We start from the raw sequence: 25,483 nt of genomic DNA on the forward strand, positions 1-25,483 counted from the left end.
ATGACTGCTTGGGCCTCTATCATTATTTTAGGGTTTTTCCCGTTTATTTACAAAGCTCAAAACCTGTCTGAAATATCAAATTTAGTGGCAGACAACAGCACGTTAGAGTTGACCAACTCTACTGCTGTTTCCAATGTAACTTTTGATTCAACTAGTCTTCCAAAAACGATTTTAGCTACAACCCCGTTCATAGCAACCACAACTGAAAAAGATGATTGGTCGCCAGCTGAGAACTATTTGTACACAGGAGATTCGACTATGCTAGAAATATTGCGTTGTAATCGAGCTTACAGCCCAACTGGACAAGATGGGCCCTTGCCTTATAGCTTTGATGTACCACTCAGACCAGCAATGGACGCTTTAGCTAATACTGCGAACTTTCTCAACATGATCTACCAAGCTAGCGATTTGAGAGAAAGCACAGTGGAAGAAGACATGGAGTGGTATCATGCATTGGTCCGTGCACTTTTAGACGCAGATGTGCTAATTCAAAAGGCCTATCTAACATTTGACGCTGATCCGGCAGCACAAATGCCACAGCTCGTGCTACGTGCAACTCGTAACCCAATGGCTAAAATTCAAACTATCATCCTGCAAGATTTGTCAAAGTATTGGGATACGTTGCACCCTCCTGCTCCAGCGCCGGATGACACATGGTTTAGGAGTTTAAAATTTCCAATGAACAATCGTCCGATAGCAGCGTTGTCCAAGAGAGTGCTGTTGAATGACTTGAGCACGCTGGATACCCCAAAATGGCGGCAAAGTGACAGTTACGTGACCAATCGCAGTGGGGTGAGGTGGGCCAGTGCTCCCTTTTTGGACTGTGAGGATGGGAGGTTTTTGCCTGGGTGGATGCTAAGTTTGTCTGCGGCTTACTATGGACTCAAACCAGACCTGACTCCAGAGTTCAGGTAAGGACTTTAAAAATATTTTAGTTAACCATTTACTGTCCAGGAACTGTTAAATTCTCTCAACACACTTTTGTCTTAACTAAACTTTCTGCCTGGTAATTGCCTTCTGGTTCCTCATGTAATTACAGCACCATTAATATTCTTACTTTGGTGATGATGGACAGATGTGAAATGCCAACATTCACTAATCATAATCTATCCTTGTTTCAAAATGCACTATGTAACTTTTCTTTTGTAGGGTTCCCCACCTGCTTGTCTACATGGAGCTGTTATTGTGCACACAGGCTATTCCACAGTGAGGGACTGAACATATCGATCGTGCATTTATTCAAATACAGATGTTTTTGTTGCTTGAAATTCCTTGAAACACACATTTTTACTGTGATCTAGCTTGCCTCTCCACAGATCTGGCATGTAACTTGGCAAGGTAGCGTCAGGTGATTGTCTCCATGGAGACAGATAGAATGCCATACTGTAGAACATTCAAAACAAAACAATTGGGCATATGACAGGTCTTCATGTTTTTAAAATTATTACTTGATTTGGTGGTACCTGTGGTAAATATATAGCATAGTTGTACATCGGTTAAGTGGTATTTAGTTGGATAAAAAAAGAAATTATTCACCTTATTCTGGAAGTTGCTGTGAGCACTGCCATCGTTACTCAAATTATATTATTTTGCATGAGGCTGTCGATCTTGACAGTAAATAAGTTCTATACAGATTCTATACAGACAGAGCCATTTTAAAGCCTCCCAGAGAGTTGGTGCAGTGTTGTGTGTGTGTGAGTGTCCTCCCTGAACCACTCGTTCACAATTTCAGAATCAGAATCAGAAGACTTTTATTGCCATAGTCTGTGAACACAGTTCACAAACTAGGAACTTGCTTCGGTGAAAAAGTGCAACATAAACACACTGAATAAATACAAATACAAATAAGGGCATAACAATAATTTGAGCCTGATGAGCCCTGGCATTGTCATATTGGAATATGCTCGTGCCATCAGGGAAGAAAAAATCCATTGATGGAATAACCTGGTCATTCAGTATATTCAGGTGTCAGCTGACCTCATTCTTTGAGCACAGACTGTTGCTGAACCTAGACCTGACCAACTGCTGCAAACCCAACCTATTTGCTTAGTTAAATCCAGGTTCCGCCTTTTTTTTTTTTTTTTTTTTTTGGCCAGGCAGTGTATCATATTTTAGTGGCAAATTTTTTCTCAAAATTTCCATTGACATGAATGGGATTCCTGCTTAAACGGAAGTGCCACCACGAAGAAAATGCGGTTTAGTAGCATTTACAGGCAAAAGTGGGCGGGGCAGAATAAGGTTAATAAAAATACAGCAAATAGCAGAGAGTTTTAAAATAGACTGTCTTCCTCTGCAGTGGTGGAAGGTCATGAGGTAAACATAATAAAGTACTGTACTTAAGTACACATTTTAGGCATCTGTACTTTACTTGAGTGGATACCTTTTACTTTTACTTAACTACATTTGAGAGCAGGCATCTGTGCTTTCTACTCCACTATATTTTTAACTGGACTGAAAAGTAAAAGTATTTATTTTTTATTATTGATTGAAATCTGCTGAAAGGCATTTATTTTAATACGTTCGTAATTTGAGCAAACAAAAATATACATGTAACAGTAACATCTAGGAAAAAAATATTGATTCAATTCTTGTACAAAATTCAGCATAAATCCTTACCAAAATCACTATATTTGAAGCTTCATTAGATCTCAAAATCTGCACAAAATAGTTTTACTTTTTACACTTTAAGTACACTTTTAAATGGGTACTTTGCTCTGGTACTTGTACTTTTTCTTAAGTAACAAAACTGAGCACTGTAGTACTGTACCTATGTCCCCCAGTTCCACCCAAAATATGGAGACAATTTATGTGCAAGAAGGCTATTTTTTTTAGAAGTTTAAACATTGCCTTTTATATTTAATAAAATGTCACCATTGTGAAATTTAGACAATTGTAATTCAAAATTTTGGCCCTTGTTAAGATTATTGTTGCTAAGTAAATGTTATGGAATGTCCTCTGTGTAGGCCTGTCTGCTGCCTGTGTCCAACCAGGAAGCAAAATTATAAATGTAGGCAAAATAAAAAAAAAAATGGAACAAACTGTTTACATTTTTTGTTAATTTTTTAATCATGATGTGAACTTGTGAAATAAGTAGACTCATTTGTCATATACACTTATACAGCTCTAGGGAAAATGGTAAAAACAGCTACTCCGGATCTGCCTCTCAGAGGTTAAGCACTTCTAAACATCTTCTACACACCACAAACTTCCCCCTTGTTTTAAAAGCTATAACAGTGTTTATTTACTTAAAATTGTATGTAAAATGAACCAACATAAAATTATTACATAATACTAATACTATGCAAACTAGTTAAAGCTAGCAGTACTTGTTTCTACTTGAAAAAAAAAAAAAAAAATCTCAATTGAGTATCACACAAAACTTTAACGGGCTGTAAAACTAACCATAAAATTGCAAAAACATCACTATATGGCCTTATTTTATTTTGCACTTAGCTCACACTATAGATGATATACTTGTGAGGTAATTTGCATATGTCCAAAAACAATTCTGACATTATTATATTATATTATTATGATATTATTATTAATTTTGTATTACAGTATATATATTCCACCTCTATTACTTACTAGTACTGCTAAGATAAGATGCTGAGAGTGCTTTGTTTGCTTTGCATAGAGAATTAAAATCAATCATATGCTATCAAAATAAATGATCATAGCAGACACTTGTTCAGAGTGGAGTTAAGATGTGGTTTAGCCCTGGTTTAGTTTTACATTGCAGTTTGTAGTTCAGAATAATGAAATATGTTTCAAGGTCTTTTCCTGTATAGCTGTAGCTTGACTCTTATTTGTGCTCAGTGACATTTCTGCTGCAGATGAAAAGGAAGTTTGATCAAATGTTTTTGGAAATGGCAAATTAAAGGTGAATTTTCGTGAAGGCCAAAGCATCTTTTGTTTTGTGGAAAGAAAAATTCAGTATTCAAACAGATATTTTTGGAATGATGACGTAAAGATGGAGGAAATATTACGAGGCTGTGTGTTTCCGTCCATTTTATCATAATTCAAGTAATCTGAACATTAAAATTTAATAAAAAGTAATTTAAATATCTGATGGATCATCTGAAGGGGCTCCTTTCTAATAAATACATATTTACCCAAGTAAGGGTAAGGGAAGTGTCTTGCCCAAGGACACAGGGTTTATAATGCTGGTGCAAGGGATTATGGTTGTCAAAAAGTATAGTAAATCAAATATGATACTAAAACTAGAATCTAAATTTGATACTGATTTGAGCAGGTATCAATATAAAGAAATCTCATTAACAGGACAAAAGTTGGCCTTTCTTGAGCTTTATCAGAACTAGTGTTGAGACAAGACTACTCCTTGGTATCGCAATAGATTTAGAAATTGGAATATTGTGATAACACCAACCTTTTGTCTGAAGTTTTACCTCAGTACTTCATTTTTAATCTAATTTTGTGTTATCTTATTTCTATGTATGGCTTTATTTACTTGACAGAGGTGTGATCCGAGTGGATGTGAACATTCAGGACATCGATGTGAATCAGTGCGCCACAGGAAAAGGCTGGTTCGCCGACACCCACCAATGTAACCGCACCAGTATGGAGGTACAAACACTGTAATATCATATATCAAAACATTACAACCATTAACAGGTAGCCCACATTATATATAATGTGTAGATTTGTTAGATGAATTCAAGAGTGGTAAGTTTTTAAATAAGTGGACTAGACAACTGGGATTGATCACCTTCAAAACTATAGCTTTTTGGGTGATGCTGCAAGCAAAAAAATAAGTTTTTTTTTTTTTAGTTAGTTTGATTTTGAGGCAAATCAGAATTATCTTCAGTTATCTTATGCTTATCACTATGTTTTGTAGTAAAAGTAGTGAAATGAATATTTTTATTGACTAAAAATCATACTGAGGCATCTCTATAATAACTGTAGAGAGGTTTGTTGAGATTTCATATGGACATTTAAAAAAAAAAAAAAAAAAAAAAAAAAAATTCCACTTGTTTTTTTTATGTTTTTATACCACAAAGCTGCAAATTCTAGTTTGCAAAAATATGTACAACGAACTAAGCTAGCACAATATTTGAAGAAATGTAATTGCAATTTGTCTGACAGGTATTATACTTGTGATTAGATTTGCACAATATTTTTAAAAAGTAAGATTCTCTTCAGGGTGTGCATTATAAACAACTTCAGGAGAATTAACATTTGAGAGAAGACTAAATTCCAACATGATTTTTCTTTTCATCAAAATAATTGCAGCCTTTGTGACTGATGATTATGCCAACTCAAACAGAATTTTTTCATTGATTGCGATATATTGTCCAGCCCTACAGTGTACAGTGAATGCCTCTCTCTCACCTGGCCCCTGTTTCTTCTGGTCCCTGGTCCGTATAGCCTCAGGCTCAGTCCCGTTAAAGGCTGATGGTTGGTGCCAGTGATGATCTGAGGGATTAGTGTTTAATCCAGACTCTGACACACTTCTGACTGAGAGAGCAGTCTCCTGGAAAACCACCTCCACAGTGCAACCATTACTTTAACATGTTAATAGCTCTTTGTTGATGTTGCCAGATTCATCTCAGTCGATTCAAAATTGATATTTGAATGGTCGAAATATGCAAATTGCAAAGGTTATTTTTGGAACATAACAGGTAATGGTAAACGTTATTAAATTTGTCCTCTGCATTTGACCCATCCTTCAGTTCCACTGGGGCAACCTGTCAGGGGGAGTGGGACTCCATTTCCCAATCTTGAGCTAGACTACCTTAGCTGGAAAGTTTTACCTATTGTGCATGTTTTCATTTTTTCTGCAAAACTCAATTATCTTATATTGCATTAAACCCACTAACCCTGTAGTTTAGCCCTCAAACATTTTTCTGATATGCACTGGATTCTTGTAGTCTGGAAATTCATATTTCATTCTCATCTCAAATGCTTCTGGACCTTTTTTTTGGCCACACCTCTTTGACAAAGCTCGATGTCGGAAGCTGAACATGGCTCTGATCAGAATCCTAATATTAGAACGTGTATTGAAAATCTAAAAAAAAAAAAAGCCAGAATATTTCCAAAACTGTTCAGCCCAAACACTTATGAAAAAAATGTGAATTGTGAAAGTGTTTATTATAAAATCACACATAATTTTTTAATAAAAAAATATCTGTGATTTTTTTCATACATATTTTTTTCTTTGCCTTTTTTAGTTTTTACAAATCATAGATACAGAAAGCCCTTTATTATAAGAATAGTCCAATTTTACAATCAAAGGATCATGGCACATGCTTGACACAATCTTTGACAATAATAATACAATAATACAGGCTTTTACAGAAAATAACCACTGTTAAAATTGTAGCCATAGCTGTCCTGCACTGGGCAGAATAACTGGTGTGTGGCTGGCTGTGAATCTCTCCTCACACACAGTCACATGTAATTTCAGTTGCAGGTATTGAACCACCAATTTGTGGGTTAATGGGCAAACTGAGCTACTGATATTTTCACTACACACACTTTTTTTCATTCATGTTTTAGCAAATTATACTGTGGTTAAATGTCTAAGTGGATTTTCATCTTGCACATTTATTTAATAGTGAATCTCCCATAGAGTTATACTGGCCCTATCCTCTGTCTAATATAATAATGATGATAGTGAAAATATGACATCATCTAATTCTAGAGCATGAACAGAACCTATTGCCCTTTTAATACATCCAATTGAATGTGGCACAACAAACCTTTTCATCACAGTTATTTCCAATCATATTGTTGCATATGTGCCTAATCTTTGCCCTTCGCTTTCTTGGTAATATAATTGATATGTAGGCTGACTTAAAGCTGATCACAGTAAACAAAGCTGTAGATTCTCCCTATGACAACAAATGTATTCCAACTTACGAGATGAGGCACTGCTACTGGAAAAGACCATGGGCAGTTTAATCCTATGGTTAATGTCAATGCTAGCTTGTGCATTAGCCTAGTGCTGCTACTCCAGTTCAGTGTGAGTGAACCCAGGATTATAATGCTCTCAGTACAAGTATTATGTGTCCATTTAGCTTTTAACTTAGATTAACTGCAGCAGCTAGTGACAGAGTAAGAGACAGAGGAAGGATAAGAGCACTTTTTGTTAAATTACTACAACAAAATATATATTTGCAAGATTGAATCTTTGGTACCCCTCTTAAAATCTAACTTAGAACATTCATGTTGAAAGAAACCCTAACCCCTACTCCACACATACACCCTGTATTATAATAGTACTGCACAATATCCATGCAAGGGGGAGGGGGAGGGTTGCCAGTCTGTACAACGTAACTTGCAATCATTATTTTTTCTAAATATTATGATCTCTTCTTGGAATTACCTGAATGTGCACGTGTACATTGAAGGTGCCTTGTCTGACTTTTCCTGTGTAGGGCACACCACCTGTTTGCTTCTATGTAAATATTCATATCACATCATATTGCTTAGCCTGCAATGTCCCTTGCATTTATTCAATTACAGGTAAATGCTTGAGAGAAGTATCTAACCTAACCTTATTTCTCTTGTGATTTCAGTGTGTCCCGATTTCCGGTCGTGGTTTTCGTCTGGGACAGTACTGCTGCAGGTGCAAAGAAGGATTCTACAACCCAGAGCTCACCAACCAGGATCCAGGTAGAACCACGTCACATGAAACACTGATCAATGTACCAGACACTACTACTTAGAGGTGCTTAAAGGTACATTATGTAACTTTCTGGAGGTGGCAAGTCACCTGCATGATTCTATGGAGAAAAAAGTTAAAAACCATACCTTGCATAATTCTCCATGGAACTAGATCAGGTTAGAGATTAGAGAGATTAAAGCCAAAAGAACAACATTTCCTTAGAAACAAGTAGGTGGAAGCCCTCCTCCAGGTCATGTAAGAGTCAGGTTTGTGGACATGTAAGCCCATTCATAACGAGAAGTAAACACAACCAAAATGAAAAAAAGACATGCTTTTATTTGAGCCTCTATTTTTTGGCATAAAAATTACATACTGTGCTCTAATGTTTGATATTTTTCATAGTCTTTATCCCATTTTATGCACTCCCAAATGCACATCTCTACAATTACTACAACTATTACTACTACTACCGCTGCTACTGCTACTAATGTTACTGTTTATATGTCTGTTATAATGATGCTTTCTTTCACTATTAAATTCCTGTTGGGTTTTGAGTGTAGCAGACAGAACAGGTGGGCCACATTAGGAACAAACATTACATAACATTAAAAGACACTTTGAATAGACTGTTTTGGCCCATTATCTGTGTGCTTTAGTTCATTTCAGTCTCAGTACCAAACACTGCATGAGTCATAACTTCACAGTGGCCATCTGTTCCTCATGTTTTCGCTCAAATTCTTCTCTGGGATTGTGTGGTGAGGGCACAGATGTCAGCCATGTTGTCTTCCTCCATGGAAACAGATAGGAAGGGAAATATTTTATCAAGACTAAAAGTGCTGCATGAGGATAAGCATTTGGGAGATTGTACTGCTTTTACATGGCTACAGTGAAAAAAATAAGCATTTTGGAGTTCCTGCACAAGAGGCAATATATTCAGTGTAAGCCAAGAGTGGTCAATGGTTCAAAAGCTTTCAAATCAAAGGTAATCATGTTTGTTTTACTTAAAATGAGATGATGTTTTGGCTGCCATCCAGAAGTCATTATGAATCTGAAGGCGCTGGTCTGACAAGCAAGAATTTATACTGACCGGACCTGAAGTGGATATGGTGGGATAGTAATAGCAGTTGTTGGGATAGTAGTTGTAAATATTCATCATAGTTTTTACATCAGTGAAGTGAGAGTTTATGCAAAAATAAATAAATAAATAAAATAAAAAAACAGGATGTAGTGGTGTGCTTTAAAATGGAATACTCCTACGTCATCAACAAGAAAAATTCCATAATCATAACTATTGTGTTTTTTATAATTTAGGTTTTGGCCCTTGTTGCCATTATGGTTGCTAGGTAACAGTTGAGGAGTTTCCTCTATGTATGTCTAATTATAAATTTCACCCAAAACCAACAAAACCAAGCAATTTAAAAAAATAAATTCCTAAATATAAGTAGGTTAGATCTGATGTAGATTTGGTTTAGTCTTGGGCTTGTCCTAGTTCCGAATTAAGTCGCAGTTTAGTCCCAATTTTGATGTGGTCTATGTGCGTGTGAATGGACCCTAAGATTAGACCTGCCTGAAGGAATGAGTTTTACCCTTAAAACTGCCATGGACTTGTTTACTTCCTCAACTTATTTTAGATTGTGAAATTAGTTAGGTAGGCCAACAAATAAGATTTACTATTTGAAGGGTGTGAAAGCCTTGTTTAAGAACGTCGCACTCAGTTTCAGTATTATCATCTGGGGACCCCCTGAAAGAATTTCCTCAGAGAAACACTGCTCTGCAGACTCTGCTGTTGCTTAGTTCTTAACGAAGCACTAAGGACTGGACTAAGAACCGATCCAAATCAGGCCTAATGTGAGTCAAAACCAGTTGTAATTTAGCACATAATCTGAAATACATCAGACCAAAAGCAAACTTAAACTTAGACTAGAACTGGACTAAACCAGAACCAGGTCCAGCTGATCTCTCTTATTGATTATTGTTTGCCTGAGCTCAGATGTTGGCTGTGTTGTGTTTCTGCTGTTGATGCCATGGAAACAGAGGAAGGAAAATTTGTGTTATGAAAATAAGTGTTTTGGAATCATTACTGAATCTTATATTGATCTTTCATTTTTTCTTTAGGGTTTTGAGAGCTGGATTTTTGTTTCATAAAAATCTTTTCCAAATCTTGAAGTTGATTTTGTTGGAACTCATTTTGATTCTCTGTCTCTCATTTACCTGTATTATCTTGTATTCACTCCAGATGCCCTCCCAGTGAACAGCAGCGATGTGTGTTACCCCTCCATGCCGGTGTGCCTGCCCTGTTTCCCGGGCTGTGATCGTTGTCAGGATGGCACCCCCTGCAGGGTACAGGAGGACTGGCTGCTCCGGACAGCAGTGCTGGGCATTCAGGGAGTCTTCATGGGTCTGATATTTGTTAGTATGATGGCTGCCTACAGACACAGGAGGAACAAGGTAATTACTTTCAGACTACAGATGTTATTTCTGGGTTTTAGATTATATCACAACATTCTACTGACCTTATTCATGTTGCTTTCTTTGTGATGGCACTTCCGACTAAGTGGGAATCCTATTCATTCATCAATGATACTCCACTGGGAAATGTTTTGTCTCTAAAATTTGATATAAAGTAGGCTGATATGTGTAAAATGTTCAGTGTTTATGTGCAACAAGTCAATACTGCACTGATTCTCTGAGACGCTTTTACGGCTTTGTAGTCCGTATAGAACTTATTTGCTGTCAAGGTCTGCTCACTGCAAAATGATACAACCCGAATGACAATGGTGACGTGAATAGGCCAGTACTATTTAATACAAAATGGGGAAAGCTAAAATGACTAAGGTTAAAATTTAGATTGTTGTTGTAATACAGTGAGTAGAGTCTAGTCCAAAGTGTAAATTATCAGGTTCATAATTTGTGAATTTGCCTTTTAGATATTTCTTATTAAACTAAAATGTAATCAATAGGGAAATCTGGAGTATGATGTTATCACATTCTAAAATCTGAAAAACCACCAGTAACATTAAAGTTGAAACCTCAAAATTAGGTTGGATGATACTGAGATAAAAATCTAATTATGGTCTGATCCCTAATAGTATTTTGGTGATATTGACATATTCTATAAATGTTGAAATATGGTGACTGAAGGCTTAGAGAAATTATACAAATACAATGTATTATTGAAAAAAAAAAAGAATAATGCCTCTGTCTTTTTGTATGTGTTTTAGAATCTTTTCGACTATGATCATTTTTTATTGTCGACAAGTCAGTTGATTAACCATTGCAGCCATATATACATGGATAGATAGATGGATAGATGGATAGATGGATATAAAATTGTAAACTGTAAGTATGCACTTTCCTGTCTTTGCAGAGGATCCGAGCTTCTGGTTTGCTTTTGTTGGAGATTATTCTCTTCGGGTCCCTGCTTCTCTACTTCCCAGTGAGTTTACATTGCAGTCCATATACTCTTTATTCTTTATTACATGAAGGAAATAAATTACTGTCTGGGATATGGTATATAAGTCTGTGCCTAAAAAATAGATCCCATCTCTGACCAATGCCATACTGACATTGTGTCCTTGGATAATACACTTCATGCTATTTAAGTGCTTCAGTGTCTTGAAAAGCATTATATAAATCCAATACATTATTATTATTACTGTATATAGACCTGGTGAGGTATTACTAGTACAGCAGCTGTGACTATAGTAGTGGCTTACTACCAGTGGAGTGTAGAGTGTGGAGTGAAGGAGTAATCCATGAAATTGTGAAGCAACTTTTGAGAATATGGAAAAGCTAGGTACATTTAAAAAAAAAATAATAATAAGGAGTTTCAATGCATTTTAATACAAAACTTGGTATCAAATAAAGGTTGTGATACTCTTGCCATCTTGTATCAGATTTAAACAAATGTATTATTTTTCTGATCTGTTGTTTTCATGTTACCACCAATAAATTTTTATAGGATGATGAGGCACATTTTTAGATACGCATTTTGCTCTCCTCTAAAAAGTAAATTGATTGGATCAGGGGCGCTTCCAGCTGACTGCTCTGTGCTGGATTACTTCTTCATAATGGACGAGTTGTAGCGAGTTGAACAAGGTGAGCGGTTTGTCTCTGAATAAATGGGCCACGAATGGTTTTCATAACATCATTAATCAGAGCAAAGATCAATTTTCCAACTACGAAGGCAGTAAATGAAGGTGACGTCTTATACAATGATGAGAGAAGCTCAATGTTCCTGTGTGAATGTTGTGTGAAGTTAGTGATGAGGTTTATTTCAATAGCACTTTAATCTGCTTCATATTCCCATACTGTCCCTCTGTCATTTAGTACTGCTTTTCTTTCCAGGGGGCTGTTTCTATTACAATTAAAAGCAATTTTTTTTTTCTTTTGAATGGTGAAAAGTAATCAAATTTTCACATATAACTGGAAGCTGAAACACATGAATAGAACAGTTATAGTAGACCCATAATGAAGCAGTATCAGTTACACTACAATGGAGTCAATATTTCTATTAAATACACTTTTTACCATTTTGTTTGCCACACTAAATGTTTCTCTCATTCATAGTTATTTACTTAAATGTGCACTATGTAACTTTTCTGATCACAATCTGTTTGTCTCCATAGAGTTTGACTGGTATGGCATTAGAATATCTATCTTGCATTTTACTTTACTCTACAGGTGTCTCACAAATACACTGAAAAACGTGGATTCCTACTATGAGTAGGCTGCCCTCTTTTACAAATGTGACCTGTAACTTGATCTCGTGGTGCAACCTGTCAAGTTTTCAAGTTGTACTGTGGCAAGTAACATCTCCTTAAAGACAAGCAGACAAAAAATGTGGTGCACCTTTAAATGATAATTAGAATGCATATTTTGATTTTCAATGGGTTTCTCTTATTATCAGAACTCATTATTTTAACCGTTCTACCATCATTCATTAACCATACTGTGACAACAACTGGTCGAAGGTTGGTCTTATTGTAAATGTTTTTTGTTGTTTGGTGAACCAGAAATCCATTTAGGGCTAACCACTGCCACTGTACCATCACACCATCATGCACATACAGTTAGGAGAAGTGACTTGCCCAATGATGTAAATGGGAAATCAAATACCCATCTTTCAGGTTAACATCACCTGATAGAGCTACTTTTGCTTTACTCTATAAACATAGTAACTGGTCATGGCCACATTTTTATACAGTGCTTTACATCAAGGAACCATTCACCCATTCACACACACATTCATACACCAGTGTGAAGAGACGCTGGGAGCGAGGTGGGTTAAGTGTCTTACCCAAGGATACAACAAAGGCATTCATCTTTGGGAGCTGACTGCCAGCCTGTGGGTCAGTGGATTTGACCACTCAACCAATGATGTTTTATGTCAAGCGGGATTTGAACCGTAAACCTTTGGATCAGTGGACAAACACTCTATCATCTGAACTACTGTTGTATTAACAAAAATTTCTCTCACTATACAAAATGATTTCAGATGCAGTGAACAGAGACAGAGTTGAGGCAGCTGTGCATTAGGACCATTGGACAATTACAGGCTGAAGTGCATGTGTACAAATCTATTCATGAAAGCACAATTACCCCAAAAGTCTGCTCAATTACAGAAACATGAATATTTGAGTTACTTTCCACCCCTGAGTTCATAATACAGTATTCAGTTATATCTAGTCCATACTCATTTTGGTTTGGCCCCAAAATATTTGAAACGTCTGAGGAAAGGTCAGTGGCTCTTGATATCTATGAGCCCATTTTATCTAAAGGCCACAGCTTCAGCACCATCACCTTTATGTCCAGACCCCAAACCTGTTCTATGTGTGATTACACTGGAAAAACACAGGTATAATTGATTAATTTCTCCTCATATTGATCAGTCTCGATTTAAATTTTTATTTTATTTCTTCTTATCAAAAACAGAATAAAAATATCTTTCAATACTGATTTCATTAACATAAGATAAAGTAAAGATCAGTGAAATGAAGTGAAACAAAAATTGATATATTCCTCCAAAGTCCAAACTCATCCAAACCACATTCACAAAGGACAAGCTGTAGATCTCTCAGTTTAAAAGACCCAAGTTGATCATTGACAATTAGATATGATTAAAACTCAATTCCAAAAGGTCTTGAAAGACATCTTTGCAGTTAAATGAGATTGGGTATTTAGAAATCAATAAATACAATACAAAAATAGTGGTACCAAAGAGGAGGAGAAGCTGATGCTGCTGTGGTGGAGATGAGGAGTGAGGAGTGTTTGAGTTGAAATTACAGTTAGATGAAGGGAGAGAAAGTATATTCAAATAAGTGGCCTGAGATGTGATTAGTTGAGAGAAATGTAACAGGCTGAGGTTTGCTGGCAGCAACAGACTGATGACAATAGGTAGGAACTAATCTATGCAGTTAGATTAGAGTCATGTTTCACATAAATAATAAACATGATAATAATGCCTTGGATTTATCGGCTGTGTTTACCCATTAAATACTCAGTTGGCAAGTTTCTCTTGTGGCCACAGCTGGGATAGTCTAACGGAAGCAAGGCTGCCAACTTGAGCCATCAGCCCCTCCACCACCATAACTCACTCACTCATCGCATTCCTACATACTCAAGGTGGGTGAAGTGTCTTGCCTAAGGACACACTAACAACATGCACTGGTCCAATCTGGAATTAATCCACCAACTTTTGGGTTGGTAGATGAGCACTCTAACCATTGAGTCTCTATTGCAGGCCCATCCTTGCTTAAATCCTTAGATTAGGCAAGACTGGGCATTGAGAACATGTTATGGCTGTGATGGGAAAAGTTGTTTTTAGAACCAAACTTCAAAATTATTTATTACATAACTGTTGTTCTTCGTTCTCTGTAGGTTTTCATCATGTACTTCAGGCCCAGTACGTTCAGGTGTATCCTCCTGCGCTGGGTGCGAATGTTGGGTTTCTCCATCGTCTATGGCACTGTCACTCTCAAAATGTACCGGTGAGTTTTATGTGAAATCTGTGGAATATACCACAACAGCAAATATTGTGAGTGACACTGGATAAATATGTTGAGAATGGGAAGACTTTGAAGTCTCAGTCTTAAAAATCAGTTGGAGCAACAGCATCTATTCTAAATAATGAATGCTATGTTTGGTACTTTACTTCACAGTGAATTATTTTGTTAAAATACTCAGCATACTGTTGTGCTGAAAAAATGAACTGTAAATATATGAGATGAGAGTGATGTATTGGGACCATTTACCTGCTAACCAGGCTGATAGTTTGTATCCTATTCAGATCACACACTGTCATTGTGTCAGCAAGAAAGTCCTAGGTTAAACTTGCAGGTCACTCAGGCTTTTCTATGCAGAGTGTGCATGTTTCTCCTTGTGTCTGAGTGGGTTTCCTCTGGGTTCTCCGGTTTCCTCCATTGATCCAAAACATGCATGGTAGTCAATATCCTTCAGCTAAGGTTGTCCTGGCCAAGACTAGCTCAAGATCATCCAGATGGGTCCCTGTGTGTGACACTGCCCTAGCAGCATTGATTGAAGGATGGGTCAAATGCAGAGGTTAAATTTTCTTTTAGACAATACAGTATACCTTACCCTCAGCTAGTTTTGACATGATTTGCTAAATAACTTTACAAGTATGTCAAAAAGGATAAGAAGTAGCCAAAAGCAAATAAAAACAGTAATTAAAATATACATTTTTCTGTACAGTGTTTTGAAGGTGTTCTTGTCACGTACCGCCCAGAGAGTACCATACATGTCAAGCCTCCATCTGATGCGTATTCTGGCTGTGATGCTGATGACGGTGAGCTGGTTCCTCTGTGCGTGGACCGTGGGTGTCCTTCAGAACAGGGACAGGAATATCCCAGTGTACTTGTCCACCACCACCTCCGACGGGCAGGGCTTCAACCTCTGTTACCTCGACCGCTGGGACTACATGATGGCTGTGGGTGAGCAAGAAACAACACACAGGAGAGGTTTTGGTGACATCAGGTGGTAGAAATGTAAGCTGCATTAGTAAGCTATTTTTAACATGGAATAAGTAGCTTTTTCTGATGTGAATATACAACGTTTTACAAACATTTACAGTCAGACAGACCTCAGCCTCCTCAGATGTAGAGCATGAGGTTATTTGTACTTTAGATGATATATATACAGTCACACTTTTCCTCAAGGTTTAATACTTGCACGCAGGTTGGCTGCTCTATGTTATAATATTGTTTCTTTGTCAAAAACATACCCAGAGTTTTGTTTTGTTTCATTCACACTTGCAACACACAAACCTTGACTGAGTTCTTCTCTCATAACTGAAAACACTCATTCCACCGTTTGATGTCTTGTGGTAATACAGGAAGTGCTTCAGTGTGTTTTTAAAATCCATTCACCTTCACTAGAATCATTTGGAACCCTGGAATTGCCAATCTCTACGGGACAAAAGGTAAAAAGTAGCTGTTAACTTGAAAACTATCACTACATGATATGACAAGGTGGAACAAAACATTTTGAACTTTGGAGACAGCCTAATAATGCAGGATTACTCAAACATGTGTGAATGAAACAAAACACAACTCCAGTTATGTATTTGAGGAGGTAACACCATTCTAACATGGCTTAAAGCTCACAAGAGTCAATGAAGCATAATATAGGACCTACTGAAGATTCAAAACCATAATGTTGTTTTAGATGTGAAAATATATTTAAATGTATGCAAACGACCAATGATGTTGAACCAAGCAACAATTAACTAACAATAAGTATTCCTTTATCTATCCCTTGTACTGGTTAAACATGGTCAGGACTGTAATGTTAGGTTATAGTCTCACAGAAGATAAGGCTGCTTCATTCTCAGAACAATAATGTGTCCCTCGAGGGCCTCCGTACATTATTGATGAGTATTGGCTGTTTGGTCACAGTTTATAATTGAACTGAAAATGAAACGGAGAGTAATAGGTGTTGACATGGGGCTAGTAACGGCAAACATTGATCCAAGATCCTTTTGAACATATGTGTTCTGTATATGTCAGGTAAACTGCCCAACAAGAAATTAATAATAGAACACATTTTCACCTATACTAATTTACACAATTTGTAATTGTGTTTACGCACTTGGAATCAAATCTTACACTTCTTAGAGAAAGAAGCACTAATTCAATCAAGCCTCACAGTACAGTCATGTGTCATTGAATCCAGTAATGATTTGTAGGTATATGTTATTGATCCCCGAAGGCAAATGGGCTCTGGGTTTGACCTGTGAGGAGCAGTTTATGGTTAATATCTCTGTAATTACTGGGTCTATCCACATGAAACAAAAACTGGCACAAAATGTCTTCTTTGTCTGTATAAATAAACAACGGAGAAACTATTTTCCGCAATAGCTTCAGAAAATGGTGCCATTATACAACCCCAAAGACATGATTGTTGTCAGTTAAATGGACGTTAAGCCATGTTCGTGGACCAAGTTTCTAATGATAAGGCCAACAATCGTACATTTTTTCCTAAAACAGTGAATGTCCCATAGAGTTAGATTGGTCTTCAGTTTCAAATTATAACATCATCAAATTCCAGAGCATCAAAGCAATCTATTAAATTATAGTAAAACAATATGTAAGGCTTAAACAGCAAGGAGCAGTGTGTTACACTGTTTTAACCATAAACTGGATATATAAATGGACATAATTAACCTGTGAGCCGCTGTGTTCCAAATAAAAAGTGAGCATGGGCGCACTCCATCAACTCCAGTTCACTTTCTATTGAAAAACTGTTGCCCAACTGTTGCTGTCCGGCCCATCGTTTTGGTCTTAAAATATTCATATTAATCTGTGGTACATGATCTTGGTGGTTTTATTTGGCTATTTTTTCCAAAAATCAATATGAGGTGCCTTCTTTCCCTGAGGGTCGATCTGCTTGCATTAGCAACAGATTTCATTTCCTGCTTAACCAGCGGTGAACAGTTGTTAATTTGTTTGCCCATTGCTATGGTGATGCTCACAGTGTCGCAATATAACATATTGACCTTGTTCCACCCTGCCTAATTTTGCCATAAATGTTCAGTGTTCTTCTGCACCAACAACTCAACACCGATTCTCACTGATGCCCTCCAAAAGAAGGACAAAGAACGGCAACATGAGACTGAGGCCCATCGTTAGAGAAGAATCCTGCATCTCAAGACATGGCAGGAGATGATGGGGTGAAAAAGGAGCTTCACAAGATCAAAAAGGTCACAGCAAAACCAAACGTGGTAGACTTGGAGTTGTAAAAAGAGAAGGATATGGTTTCCCACATCAATGCCCATAAACAGCTGAGAAACCTGTACATCAGCGCAGGACAGGAGAACAGGCAGCTGAAACTGGAGCTTTGCAATGCCAAAAACATTGCTGCAAAAATGGAGTTGGAGTTGCAAAACATGAAGGACAGCTCCAGAAGAAAGAGAAAGAGCTGGATAGTTTCACCAGCGTACATAACAATATCAGACAGCATTTTCACAGTGTACAGAGGGACAAAATACAGCTCACACAAGAACTGACCTTTGCCAAAAGGAACATGGAAGCAATGAGCAGGACACTTCAAGAACAGGACACTGCAATCGCTCCTCTGAAACACCAAGACTGATCTGATCCAAAGGCCTGCAGCCATGAAGGGACAGTCCAGGGCACGAGCAGCAAAACCAGGGTCAACAAGCAGAGGGACGATAAAACAACGCCAACGATAGCCAACAAAACAAGCATCAATGCTAGCGGACATGCTAGAACAGACAAGATGTCCAGAAACTTTCAAAGCTGCAGTCGTCCAAGAAGAAGGTGTGCTTCCTAAAAATGAAGGAGAAAAATTTTGAATGTGCTCTTAAGAAAAGCAAAAAAGAGCACAGCAACCTGCTCATCTGAAAAGACGAGTGGAGGATAGGAGGAGGCGGCTAAGGTTTTACCAGCGCTAAGGCAACTCCAAACCTTTACCTTTGAACCCTGCATTGAGACCAAATAAAACTCAAACTATTTTAAATATCTGTTATTTGTGTTTTATTATTTTACCGTCCAAACCTGACTTACATGTTGCTGTATAACTGTTCACTATTATGAAGGATATTGGTGAATTCTGAAGTAAAATTCCAAATAATACTCAAGTAAAAGTATTAAAGTACCCGTTTAAAAGTGTATTTCAAGAGTAAAAAGTAAAAGTGTTTAGCTGTTTAAGAATTTGAGATCTTATAAAGCAGGGGTGCCCAAACTCTTCACCGAGGGCCATATCTTGAAAAATATTCGACACGGAGGGCCACAGACCAGTGGTGAATACAGTCAATAATTCAGAAGGTGCTTTTAACATAGTTTTGACTTCGTACTTTGAATAAGGCTTGAAATATAATATTAGGTCTATGTGACAATGCAATGTGATGTTATTTAGGTTATAATGGTAGGATTACTCAAATTCGCCATAAAAAGTACTGATCATGATCAATTGGGCCAGTTCAACTGAAGGCCTGAGGGCCAATAAAAATTGGTCTGAGGGCCGCATTTGGTCCCTGGGCCATAGTTTGTACACCCCTGCCACAGACATTTTTCCTGTTTTGAAGTGCATTTTAATGTATTACATTTATGGGTTCTGTATTATAAAGTAAGTGGTAGTACCACTTCAGATCACTTCTGATATCTTTTTGTGAGACAAAGACAAGAGACACGTATGGTAAACTAACATCATGCTGTCTGTCGCTGAGATGTTTTTATGAATAAAGGAGGTGGGAGATATTGAAGCACGGCAGTGTGCAGTATTGTACAAATACTTTTAGCTAATCAGAAAGTGACATTTACACTGAGGAGCAAACCATGGCCTGTTTAATAACTATATGTTGACTGACAGACAGACACGAATGATGAAACTATCAGCACTCAGGAGGCGGGGCCCCTCACAGCTGCAGGACAGTATGCCATTTGCATAGTCTGTATATAGGAAAATCTGACTCTATTTATGGGTTTCAAGCTGTGCCATAGCAAGGAATTTTTTTTTCTGAAACCCATGTATAAGAACAAAATAAACCTGCAATTATACTAACAAAAGACACCTGCATGTGACAGATTAGAGTTGGAAGACATAGGCCTATAAGAGAGCAATTATTTAAGTAGCATAATAATTAAATATCCTGTCTCATTGTATAAAATCTGCTAACCCTGTAGTTTAGTCTTCTACAAACTCTTCTGAAATGCATGCAATAGTTGTTTTAGTTTTTCAGTTCATGTTTCAGTCTTCTCTCAAATGTGATTGTGAATTTTGAAACAAAACATAAATTGAGACTAACTGACTAATCACAATCACAATGCTTGTACAAAAAAATTGCAATTAGATATTTTGCGTTCAGCCCTACCACAGATTGAGAACCACTGCTCTATGCCTTATTAGTAAAGTCCAGCAAATATTATATTCAAATATTTATTCCATCCTCTCCTCCTCCCTGTAGCGGAGTTGCTGTTCCTGTGCTGGGGCAGCTCTCTCTGGACGGCTGTTCGGCCTGTGCCCTCTGCCTTTCACGAGCCTCGTTACATGGGCATTGCAATCCACAATGAACTGCTGCTCTCCACCATGTTCCACCTCTTTAGGTACGTCATATATGCCAATGTCATATATACTGCCAAAAAAACATTATAACAGTAAAACCTAAGTGACTCTCAAAACTTTCTCCAGGTTCACGTTCCCATCTCTGCACCCTGACTGGATGCTGCTGCTGTGCTTCACTCACACTCACTTCACCATCACAGTGACACTCGCCCTACTCTTTCTGCCAAAAGTAATCTGCATTTCATAATTTGTTATACATAATAATATTGAACCAAAAGCAAATGTTTCGCCTTCGTCAGAAATGTGTCACAGATGGTACATGTCTTAACAGCAAATCTGGGTTAACTGGTTTAAGCAGTCAAGTATCATGGAAACAGACCTCTGCAAAACAGTATCTTTTTACTTATATCTTTGTTTTATTTTGTTATTATAGTGTATTTATATTTCATTGTATTTATTTTGTATAACCCTCACATGCTGGGTTTTTAAAGAGCTCATAGTTTAAAGTGAGATGAGTGTTTAACATGTAATATAGGCATTATGTTTAATATCTCTGTAATTACTGGGTTTATCCAGTAAGGTTTACTTTATTATATTTGTACTGAAAACCTTGTCCTTTGCATTTAAGAGGACATATTTATACACAGTGCAGTGCCCATATCCTGATCTTGTGTTATGCTTGGTCAGGATTATATTAGCTGCAGGATTTTACCTATTGTGCATGTTTTAGAATATGTTGAAGACTGATAAGGTTAATATCACAGATTTGTGAAGCCAATAATGATGAGGCCCAATATTAGTGTAAATAATTATATTTTGATGGATTCAAGAAGGTTGTGAATGCAACATATTCAGTAATTAAACGGATTGGCATATTCTGTGTCTTGTGCCTAGTTCCTGTACGTGTCCAAACCTGGTCGCGAGGAGATCGCAGCTGAAGTGTACGAGGATGAGGTGGATCTAAGGCGCTCTTATCTAAACAACAGTTTCACCTCAGCCTGGAGCGAACACAGTGTGGACCCAGAAGACTTCAGGGTAAAACATGAAAGATACCAACAATACTACAGAGAGGACAGGGACATTCCACAGGGCAACAAGAACAAATAAATATCTATGGGTTTCAGAGTGGTGAAAATTGGGGCAGTTGCCATAGAAATAGGGGTGGGTAGAGTAGCCAAAGATTGTACTCAAGTTGCTCTATATGCACAAAGTAGTGGTCCAAGAAATGATTCAAGTAAGAGTAAAAAGGTATTTGAGGAAACTACTGCTCAAGAGTAATTGTAAGAGTAATATACTGAAAGTATGTCAAAAATAATGCACAAAATCTGACATTTTCAAAAGAGAGACAACAACAACAACAACAAAATAATAATAATAATATCTAAAGGAGAGGTGCAACAAACATTGAAATTAAATGTAATATTGTCAACATTAAGCTTTTGTCACTTGAGAAACCCTTATTTTAAGAAGGGGTATTATGCAAAATAGACTATTTGTAGCTTTCGATCATGTTAGAACATTGTTCCCTCATTATAAACGTGCCTGAAGTGGTTTTATATGTCATCCATGCAATGTTTGAGTAATTTAGAGATCTCTCCTGGGCCCTATCAGAACCCTCCTTACTGTTAGCTGTAAGATCCAATGCCCACAAGTCTATGCCATCCACAGGTCAAGTCAAAATGTGAATCCATTGTTTTCAGCAAGTTTAGCATTTTCAAAACAATTACAGGTTACCTAGTGATAGAAATAAACTAGTCCCTTTAAGTAAGAGTACTGCTACAGTATTATATGTATCACTTAAGTAGGAGTAAAAGTATGGTGTTTGAAATCTACTCAGAGAATTAAAAGTTAATCAGGTAAATGTAATTGAGCACTACCCACCTCTGCATAGTAATTAACCACCTTTTGAATGGTCCTCAACACGGTGCCTATAACACTGAAACCCATGAATAGGCTGAATTCAGCCACAGTCAAATAATGGAGATTAAACTGTTCTCTGAAAGATAACATTTTGAAAAAGTAAATCATTGTCTTAAGTTTGTACTTGGTTGTGATTCATGCTGTTCTGTTACTTCTACAATTGCATAATTTAGTTTCACACCTTCCTATGTTAGCAGTTATCAAATTTTAGAATCTCGTGTTGACTACATGACAAAGGGTATGCATTTGTTTCCCTAATTCCTTGACTTTAGAATTTTTTTTCAATATCGACATAAGCCATTTTCTTACAGGTGCCATTAGGTAATTGTGTTCTGAGTCTCTGAGTATTACTATTTTCCCCATTGTGTATGGATATTATTAGGATCCTTAGAAGGAATGTATGCAAAGGTCCAAGCTGATTACATTTTTGAAAAAAAAAGAAAAAAAGAGCAATATTTGTCTTTTATTTAATTAGTTTCTTCAAGGGAGAAAGGGGCAGGAGACCATCTTTTTTCAATATAAACATTCACTAAGTAGGCCAACATGTTACATTTTGGTACACTTTGAATACCAAAAATGAGCAAAAAGATGATCAAGTATCATCTTTTTGTTATGAGCACAAATTAATATAAACCTGTCACCAAATTGATTCAACACCACTGGTCTATCCTCCCCTTTTCTCCACGTTTAACTGTCTTTCCTGTGCAGTGCTTCTCTTATTGTCTTGTCCTATTCATAACCATTCCATTCTCTCCTCTTCCACCCCTTTTTGCTTCCTCTGTGCCCCAGGAGGAACTGAAGAAGCTATACGCCCAGTTAGAAGTCCACAAGACCAAGAAGATGACTGCTAATAACCCTCACCTCCCAAAGAAACGCAGTTCTCGATGCGCAATTGGACGATCCATCATAAAACGCATAGCAGAATTCCCAGAAACTGTAAGTCGCCAGTGCAGCCGGGAAGACAAGGATGGGTCATTCCGAAGTCGAAGTATTTGCCATTCAGATTCATTCAGGAGAAGCCCGGATAATGTTAGCATCAGTTACAGGAGTTCAATATTAACTCCAACGCCGTCAATTCGCAAGTCTCAAAGTGACCATCATTCTGTTCAGGAAAATCAGCCATCTTTGCGCGATACGTCAAGGTTAAGGCCAGATATGATCAAAAGATGTTCGCAAAGATCGGAAACGGACTCTTTGGATATGACTCCTGGAGTGTGCAAATCAGCAAGTGCACAAAATTTAACCATAGATACAAATTTGCTGTACCCAGACCATACAAGACTGCACAAGACGTGGAGTTTGACGACAACACCTACCCATTCAGTTGAAAATATTACCAAAGTTGAGAGATCCAACTCATTTGTTTCGAAATCAAGGGAATTCATGTCTATTGGTGAACAGACGAGAAGTGCTTTGCAATCAGAATCGTTTGACAGATCAGAAATTTGTCCATGGGAAGTAGAGCTGGACCATTCCACAGAGAAGAATCAAAAACATGTTACTATTGCAAATTCTACTGAAGACAAAGGAGGAGAAAATATGTCACCAGCCTCTCCTGTAGCATTGGTATGTCCATGGGATCACCTACCACCACCTGTTGAAAAGAAACCATCTGAGGACCTAGAATCGCCAAAACCACAACTAACAGTGTCTGCTAGTGCGCCTCCAACTCCACAACCTAAAGTATTCAAAGATCATCGAGTTTTCTCATTCAGAACCGCTACAACAAAATGGCTATCTGTAAAATCGTTTGTGGAATCTATTGATTCAACAAACAAGTCTGACACTTTGAGTAGGGACGATTCGCAAAAAAGTCATGACGGTGCTGCTGCTGCTACTTCAAGATTTGGAATGTCAAGCAGTACTAGGCGTCCAAGTGATGACAAGAAAACGTTGCAAAAGAGAAGTATGACCACAATAGATGGGAAGCCAAATCTTGTCAAACAAAATGCTATTAGGTTGTCTTCTGGTGATTCTTCAGATAGGAGTCCAATAAGGTTAGCTGTTGTGAGATCTACAATTTGTCCATGGGATATTGAAGATGTGCAACGAGAGGCTATGTATGAAAATATCAATTTGTCAAGGCAAAATAGCAAAAGAAGCAGTGGCAGTTCATGGGATACCGCTAGCCATTCGAGAACGCCCTCAATGCATAGAAGAGGTAGTAAAAGGCTAACTCCTGCTCGTAAATTAGCAGATAGTACGAGACAGCAAAGTTTCAAAGCTGAAGTTTGCCCATGGGAAGTGTCCGAAAAGGTCAATATTTGTCCGTGGGAGTCCCAAGAGCAAGAAATTAAAGTAACGCCACAAGGAAGTGGACGTGGCGATGTGTGTCCATGGGAAACTCAAGGCATGCCCGCTACTTCAGCTGTTCATAAAGAGGTCCAAGCACAACCATCTTTGAAACGCAGTGCAGATATTTGTCCTTGGGAGTCTGCCGAACCACAAGTACCTGTAATCAGACAAGACAGCGAGTATGCCAATGTTTGTCCATGGGAAAGCCCAGAAGTTGTGTATGAGAATTTAAACCCGATGGATTCTAAAGGGTCACTGAAGGTGCCTCAAAAACAACCTGAAATCGTGAAAGCAACACTATTTCCAGATGCACAAAAAGATAGTCATTCCAAATCGCCAGTTCATTTAGGAGTACCAATGTCCAAGATGGCGGAAAGCTGTCCATGGGATTTTCCGGATCCACCTCCAGTTTCAGAAACAATTTGTCCATGGGAGGAAGGAAGTATAGAAACCTTAACTGTCACGAAAAAGGACTCAACAACGCAAATGACTATAAAAGTGGATGTGTGTCCGTGGGAAAACGTACAGCAAGAAAGTCTAGAAGATGCCGGTGAAGGTAGATCAGTACAGGGTAAAGGTAGGAATAACATTTGTCCATGGGAAGCAGAGCAACCGGCACAAGAAAAGTTGCCATGTCAAGAAGCAACTTATGCAAATGTCTGTCCATGGGAAACTGAAGGAGGCAGTGAGGTAAAAGAAAAACAGTCCAAGCAAAGTTCAGGAGATAATTTTGGTAAAAAGCAAGACAGTGGTGGAGGTAGGGTAGATGTATGTCCCTGGGAAAGTGACAATTCAAACACAGTCAAAATGCAAGAAAGCGTTAAAGCTAAAATTGTACAAAAACAAGATAGTTCTAGTAGTAGTAGAAGCAATATTTGTCCATGGGAGACTCAAGATGCAAAAGTTCTTAAAAAGCAAGATAGTTCTAATCGCACTAATGTATGTCCTTGGGAAACTGAAGAACCAAGTATAAAACAGGATAGTGGTGGAAGTAAGGATTCAAAGATGATAAAAAAGCAATATAGTAGTACTAGCAGCAGAGTTGATGTTTGTCCGTGGGAGGTACAGGAGCCCAAAGTGGTCAAAAAGCAAGAAAGC

At 37.6% G+C, this 25,483-nt stretch overlaps 1 protein-coding gene across 1 annotated transcript; it reads left to right on the top strand.

Moving 5' to 3' along the window:
- On the top strand, positions 1–25,079 carry gpr179 (G protein-coupled receptor 179). The gene is made up of 12 exons (XM_055223909.1): positions 1–911; positions 4,479–4,587; positions 7,542–7,638; positions 9,867–10,078; positions 10,998–11,066; positions 14,510–14,619; positions 15,341–15,579; positions 20,073–20,211; positions 20,297–20,399; positions 21,065–21,205; positions 22,880–24,949; positions 24,993–25,079. The coding sequence occupies exons 1-12, from the start codon at positions 1–3 to the stop codon at positions 25,077–25,079; spliced, it is 4,287 nt and encodes a 1,428-aa protein (XP_055079884.1).
- The last annotated feature ends 404 nt before the right edge of the window (positions 25,080–25,483 follow it).

The sequence above is a fragment of the Periophthalmus magnuspinnatus genome, chromosome 1 (genome assembly GCF_009829125.3).
Source record: "Periophthalmus magnuspinnatus isolate fPerMag1 chromosome 1, fPerMag1.2.pri, whole genome shotgun sequence".
NCBI lineage: Eukaryota > Metazoa > Chordata > Actinopteri > Gobiiformes > Gobiidae > Periophthalmus > Periophthalmus magnuspinnatus.